The sequence below is a fragment of the Eptatretus burgeri genome, chromosome 11 (genome assembly GCF_056783735.1).
Source record: "Eptatretus burgeri isolate ZD-2024b chromosome 11, Ebu_testis_v1, whole genome shotgun sequence".
Classification (NCBI taxonomy): domain Eukaryota; kingdom Metazoa; phylum Chordata; class Myxini; order Myxiniformes; family Myxinidae; genus Eptatretus; species Eptatretus burgeri.
The window spans coordinates 28,817,830-28,825,329 of record NC_140971.1 but is presented as its reverse complement, the minus strand read 5'-3'; the positions used below and the strand labels follow the sequence as shown (position 1 = coordinate 28,825,329).

Sequence of the window (7,500 nt, the reverse complement as noted above, 5' to 3'; positions counted from 1 at the left end):
ACCGTACAATGACTAATGCCTCAGGTCTGCCTCGCAGGATGGCTGGCCTTGGCATCTGAACAGAAACACCTTTTCCATATGATAGATTGGCATGTGCCCCACTGCAATTCATCTTTACTTATTTAATGAACTTTTAACTGTGAAGCTTTTATTTTTCTTTACCCTTGGGTTTGTTTTGTTCTCTTTTTCTTTATTCTTCTTTTTTTCGGTTAGTGTTAGGGTTTATCGGGTGATTTTGATACTTTCTATACATTTACAGGGATTTTCAGTAAAATCAATACAATTTTGGAGTCACTTGACCTTCCAGTGTAATGTTCTGAATGCTTACGATGAACATCAATTTCAGGTACATTATAGGTTGGACCACTTAATGACCCGTCAGTTAATCAGGAAAACTTATCGAATGTTGTGTGATTGAAAATGACCAGTTGTCATTGGAATTATTTGTCAAATCATAGTCGAGCATGTGTTTGTGTGCGCTGGTTGTGCATATATACGTACTTTAATATCATGTTATTACACCGAAGGAGTAGTTTGAGATCCAAGCATGTACCTGCAGTTGTTCACTTGTCCTTCAGAATACGGACTACGGCTCGGCAGCCAAATCTTTGTTAAGGATGTTTCTGGGGAGGGTCTTGCAGCAAGAGATGGCCACATTCATGAAGGAGATATCGTCCTGAAGGTATGTGTACTGTAGTCACAGACCCATTATCATATTTGTCAAAGATGCACATATTATAAGTAAAAATGGTGCTTGTGTAAGTATAATGATGCAGTTATTATATGATAATGAGATATGCTGCATTTGATCTGTATTGTCCAGAGTGCTTGACTGCTGTTAATGTGTTAACTATGCCATATGTTGTACATGTGGGACAATGATGCTATACACAAGACAACATTATTATTTATATTATATCACAAGTTATTTCCATGTTTCACAAAATGTGCAGCTTGTTTGTTCCAGGTTCTGTATGATGCTGCACATTCATTAATTTTTTTAATTTATGTGCATCCCTTTTGTTGGCAGATAAATGGGACGGTGACAGAAAACATGTCCCTATCGGATGCCAGGAAGCTGATAGAAAGGTCAAAGGGTAAACTGCGGATGGTGCTTCAGAGAGACGAGCAAGGCGTGCTTATTGGCCTGCCTGACCTCGAGGATTCTCTTCCATCATCCAACATGTCTGACCCAGGTCGGTCTCTTTTAAGGCTGTATTGTCGAATGAAGCAATGCCGTTGACGGTTAATGGCTGGCAGAATATCTCAGAGGCAGCGTACTTACCTTTTAGCCGTCTCAATGGTGGTTTTGATTCCCGACCAGACTATAACAAGCTCAAATGAGCTAAGATCCTCGTCCTCTTAATGATGACGTCATAAAAACGAATATGACATCATTGTGATGTATCAGGTTTGCGATAAATTATCTGTGCTAATGCCCGGCTTGATTCCCGCAAACAAAATTCAAACAGCTTGCCAAGTTTCGGAGATAATGGTATAGGCGATTTCCATTAGCAGCGATATTATGACGTCAACTTTTTTTTTAGGAAGAATTTCCAAAATCGGAGATGGTTACTGCCTGCGCGTGGGCTTTCTGCATATACTGTACATGGCAAGTTTCACGAAGATCCGATGAAAACTCTGGGTTGTGAAACAAAAAATGTCAAAAAATAGGAATGACGTCATAAAAATTGATATGACGTCATAGTGATGTATCATATGTGCGGTAATTCATCTCTGCTAATGCCCTGTTCGATTCCCGCAAACAGAATTCAAAAAGCTTACCTAGTTTCAGAGATAATTTTTTAGCCGATTTCCATTAGCGGAGATATTTTGACATCATAACTTTTTTTTTCTCGGAGGAATTTTCAAAATCGTAGATGGTTACTGTCTGCGTAGGGTATTTTTACATATATATGCCAAGTTTCAGGAAGTTTCGATGAAAAGTGTAGGCTGTGAAACAAAAAAGTCCACAAGAAGAAGATGAAGAACAACAACATGAGTAAGACTTAGAGATCCTCCACGAGGATCTAAAAACTGTCACTATTTTGTTTCGCAGGCAGGGCATTAATTGCATCAATGGGTGCACCGTCCTTCAGAAGGGACATTAAGCTGGATGTCTCATATGCTAGCTTTCACTTGGAGATACTAAGCTCCCCATCTATTGGCTGCCTCTACTTTTGCCAATTTGTACATTCCCACCTTATTTGAGGTCTGCTTTGGTAGTACCCTGAAATCCTCTTGGAACCTGCTCAGGGATTAATTATTTGCTGTAGACATGTTTACATTTAAGATCATGTGAACTCTATGCCCTCTACAGGGTTATCAGAGTATCAACAAAAAAAAATGCAAAATACATTTCATGACTTTAAGACATTTTTGTCTTTTTTTTTTGTCTTGAAGACATTTTTTAAGGGCGTATGAGACATTTTTGTGTGTTAAAGTTTTTACAAGAAGCCAAGCATTTAATTAATGGGAGTAAAATGATTGGAGCAGAGATATAGGAATGGCAAGTAGAAAAAAATTTTTTCAGAGAATGAGAACTAGCAGATGTAATTGATTTCTGACTTCCTAATGAATCATACATCCCACTCATATGGGGGGATTTGCTACCAGGCCAAAGGCTTCCCCTTGCAAAAGATACCATTATATTTTTTACCGTGTACATTTCAGACAGAATAGCCAGCTCAACTTCCCATCCGAACAACTACCAGCTCAGTGGCGCAGTGCTGTTTACTAACACAGCACCAGACAGAAGGTTGAGTTTGGTTGTTCTCACCTGGAATGGCACCCTCGACCATTCAGCTCAGGTGCACCATGAGCATGATACCATGAAAGAGAGAAAATCGTTTGTGAAATATGGGTTAAGCTGAAAATGCAATTTGTGTTTACCCCAAAGCAGCTTTGCTGCAATTAATTTATATCTATAAAGTGAGGCATCGGATATGAAAATAAAGTTTGAGTACCCAGAGGAGATTCATGAACCTTGGTTTCGCTGGAGAGAAGCACAAGCTCCTGAGAATTGCCAAACCCATGTGCCAAGCTGTTTCTCAGTGGAAATAATGGATAATTTCCTGGTTTCAAAAACACTTCCACTAAACTCTTGCAATCTAATTTGTTGCCGCTCAAGCTTGAAAGACCATTTCAATTGCATGAAAAATTGGTATGACCCAATGTAATCTGTATTTCTTATTTTAGGTGGGTCAAGCCTAACCTGTCAAGAGAATTTGTGTGCGTTTTAATTTATTTTGGTTTTTTATAGAGTGATCATTTAATCCATCTGAGATCAAGTTTTTGTTTTTTACTGGTATCTCATTCTACCCCTGACATTCATTTTCCTCACATAAAGGACAGCAATAATCATAATTGCAGTTTTAGAAAAGAGGAATATGAAGAATTTGAACCTTCCATTTCATTGATACACCAACTGCATTGCCAGCATTCAAGCCACTAAGTTTTTCAGGGCAGTAGTAGTGTAGTAGATAGCAGAAAAATCATGCAAATTATGATACAAGCATCAAATTTGGCATTTCTGTTCTGCAGGGCTTTCTGATCAAATCTGCCTGATTGGCCATTTGAAAATCCAAAATTTTGAAAAATTACAAAAAAAAAAAACTTCTAAAAAATTTGAAGTCACAGCTGGCTGAAATTCTTGAAGCACAAGTGAACATCCCAGACAGAGAACCAAGGGGAGATGCAGTCATCATTGATGGCTCAGCACTTATCAATGCCCTACCTCCACGCACTTCAAAGATATGTGATGACTCTGCTAAAGAAGACATCATCCCAAAGGTGGAATCCTATGGTGCCAGGTACGAGAGGGTGGACGTAGTGTTTGATTTGTACAAGAAGTCAAGTCTGAAGTCCGAGGCAAGGTCGAAAAGGGGGCAAGGAATCAGAAGAAGAGTGAGAGGAACCTGTAAGACCCCAAGTAACTGGAGAAGCTTTCTTCGAGATGACAGCAACAAGACTGAGCTGTTTCACTTCTTTGCGGAAAAGATGTGTGAAGCACACATGACAAGCACAGTCATTGTCACAAAAGGAGAAGATGCCATTAGCAACACAAGGAAGTCACTGGATGCTGTGTCTCCATTGTCATGAAGTTGTCATTGTCATGTTGTCATGAAGAAGCTGACACTCGAATATTTGGACACGCCAGGGATGCAACGAGGGATGGTAGCAAGACCATTATCATTAAGGCTAATGACACGGACGTACTAGTCAAAGCAATATCTGTACTGCCATCCTTACAGGAACGAGGTCTTGAGAACATGTGGATTGCCTTTGGCCAAGGAGCCAAGGCGCGATTGATTCCAGTCCATGAGGTAGTTTCTGCAATAGGGCCTGAGAAAGCGAGAGGGATCCGATACTTCCATGCGTTTACTGTATGTGACGTCGTGTCTGCCTTCCGCGGTAAAGGGAAGAAAACTGCATGGTAGACTTGGAACGTCTTTGATGATGTTTCTGAAACATTCACCAATCTCAGCCAGCATCCAACATTGATTCGTGATCTTGACTTTTTTGAAATTTTAATTTTTTTTTTCTTTCAAAATTTTGGATTTTCAAATGGCCAATCAGGCAGATTTGATTAGAATTAGGCAGATTTGGATAACAAATGTGCCATATTTGATGCTTGTATCATCATTTGTACGATTCCTCTCAAAAATTGCTGTTATCTGCCCCACTATAGATAAGAAATATTGTTTGGAAATCAGTTCCTTCCCAGCACCTACCTTTCGGTTTCATCCCATTTATAGTGGAGTACAATCGTACACGTCTGGATGGCACGGGATGGCCGCCCATCCAAAAGTTTACAAAATGATACGCTTAAATACCGCTAGAGTTAAGATATACACATTTAAAAGGCATGCCTTTTATTCTCGAGCGTTTTGCCAACCTCCGAAGGATGACAGGCAGAGTCAGCCTCACCTGGTATTAATTCAACAGCAAATGCGATTTGAACTCAGGATCCTAGAATCCCAAGCCCACCACCCTAACCATTAAGATAACACCATACGTACGTACATACATACATACATACAAATGGAGAAGAGTTGAAGACTACCAAAACTTTCGCTTATCTCGGAAGTATCTTGTCTGATGATGGACAGCTTGATCATGAAATTGTCAGCAGAATCTCCAAAGCCAGCTCTTCTTTTTGCAGGCTCAGATAACGGGTTTGGAATAGCCATGACATTAAACTTGCTACCAAAATAGCAGTCTATCGGGCAGTAGTTGTTAGCACACTGCTATATGGAGCGGAGACGTGGACGGTATACAGTAGACACATCCAACAGCTTAAAGCTTTTCAGCAAAATGCTTGAGAAACATCCTGAAAACAAATTGGGAAGAAAAAGTTTCGAATATCGAAATTTTGGCAAAAACAAAGTGCTGTAGTATCGAAAGCATCGTCCGAAAGCGTCATCTGCAATGGTCTGGTCATTTAGTCAGAATGAATGACTTGCGTTTACCCAAGTCAATCTTTTATGGTGAGCTAAGAAATGGGTCCAGAAAGTTGGGTAAACCAAGGAAACGTTTCAAGGACATGTTGGCCGATACAATGAGGAAGTGTGATATCCCTGAGTCATCATGGGAAGAACTTGCCAAGAATCGTTCGCAGTGGAGAGGAAGATTACACACCGGGGTGCAAAGGTTTGAGAAAGTTTGGGAGCATGAGATTGTGCAAAAGCGACTGCGGTGGAAGGATCCATCCAAGGCAGTGGAAACTGGTTTCCGTTGTGGTGACTGTGACCGACCTTGTGCAAACAAAGCTGCTCTCACTGCCCACAGTCACGTCCATCGGCAATTGAACCAATCAACATAGTCGAAAACGACACGTCATCCATCACATACATACATACATACATACATACATACATACATACATACATTGTTTTGATTTTTTCACCTCCTCTGTCCACTCAACTCCCTCATCCTTGCTGTTGAATAGCTCAGCCTACATTCCCTAATCTCTTGTTAACCTTGTGCCATGGCTGTCCCGTTTTCCCAGGTGAATAAATAAGATCAAACAGATAACATTCATGGTGATTCTGAACAAGGGGTGTGTGTGTGTGTGTGTGTGTGTGTGTGTGTGTGTGTGTGTGTGTGTGTGTGTGTGTGTGTGTGTGTGTGTGTGTGTGTGTGTGTGTGTGTGTGTGTGTGTGTGTGTGTGTGTGTGTGTGTGTGTGTGTGTCCATCTGTCTCCCTCTCTTCCGCCCTCCCACTTTCTCTGTTGTAATAAACCTTTTGTTCATAAAAACCTGTACATGGTCATTCAGGGTACAGGACTTCGCCATTAAGTGCTAGTTAATTGGCTTAAAAAAAGAAATCCAGCAACGAGCCGATTGAGAAACACGCATTTCAAGAACTTTTAAGAGTTGATCCGTCAGAGTTATATCAGAACAAGCTGATTGGTCACACAGTCACGTGACTTTGAAGGATTAAAGGAACATTTAACAGATATAACAGGGATTTGTAGGTTCAAATTAAAATCTGTCGAGACATACTTCAACACGTGGTAATCTTTGTGCACAAATACCATACTCCTATGGTACACATTTAATAATGAAATAACTACACTGCATTACTCCATTTACCCCATATTACATCCCCACAACAATAGCATCCACAGCAGGATTGCACAGTTGAGAATTAATATCGTTTTTTTTTCTTCTGCTCATCCTAATCAGGAACACATTCCACGATTTTCTATGAAACTATGAAAGGGACCCGGAGAAATTGCAATTTGTAAATAGAGAGGAGAAGAGGAGATTGGGACCATACTCTTTGCAGAACGTTGGTGCTGCTTAAGCAGTCATCTTGGCTATTGGGCACAATCCTGGATGGGTCGCCACTCTGACACAGGATACCTGCATGCTGGCACTCATTTTGCCGACCTCGGAAGGATGACAGGCTGAGTTAACCCCACCTGGTATTAATTCAACAGGTGAGCGGGATTTGAACTCAGGACCTGAAGATTCAAAGCCCACCACCCTAACCATTAAGCCAACACCAGGCATAGTAAGTAGAGAATCTGATTATTTGTTGATACACACCAGATTTTTGATGTTGACATGTTCCTGACCCTGTTGTTCCTCACAATCAGGATGGAATTTTAGGTTTATTATTGTTGTTACGAGAGCAATGTTGATGTAGATTTGGCCTTTAGAAGATGAAATTTTTTATGTCTGATTAGTTTGTCATAATAATATTATGAGTTCCTTTACAAGGAACTTCAACACAGGAGGCCATTATAGGCTCATCAAGCCTCTGCTATGGTTACCAACCTATGGTTGTTTGTCCATGCTTTGTCCTTTTTGAATGCTGAGAAATGAGTGAGGAAGCAGCACGTACCATTTTTAAAGTCTTTGGTATGACTCGGTTGGGGTTCAAACTGCCTTCGGGTTTTCCCCCCTCTCAATATTAAGAGAGGGGGAGAGAGAAAGGGGTGGTGGAGAGAGAGGGGGGATAGTAAGCAGGTTGAGGGGGTGCAAGAGAGAG

General features: G+C 40.7%; 1 protein-coding gene across 11 annotated transcripts in view; it reads left to right on the top strand.

Annotated features, from left to right (window-relative positions):
* The window catches only part of LOC147016753 (tight junction protein ZO-1-like), a 657,688-nt gene that overhangs the window by 498,392 nt on the left and 151,796 nt on the right, over positions 1–7,500 (top strand). For all 11 annotated transcript variants that reach the window (XM_085845718.1, XM_085845716.1, XM_085845725.1 and 8 more), the window contains 2 exons: positions 579–682; positions 1,031–1,196. In XM_085845718.1, the coding sequence (XP_085701844.1) occupies positions 579–682; positions 1,031–1,196 (270 nt within the window). The remainder of the gene's footprint in view (positions 1–578; positions 683–1,030; positions 1,197–7,500) is intronic.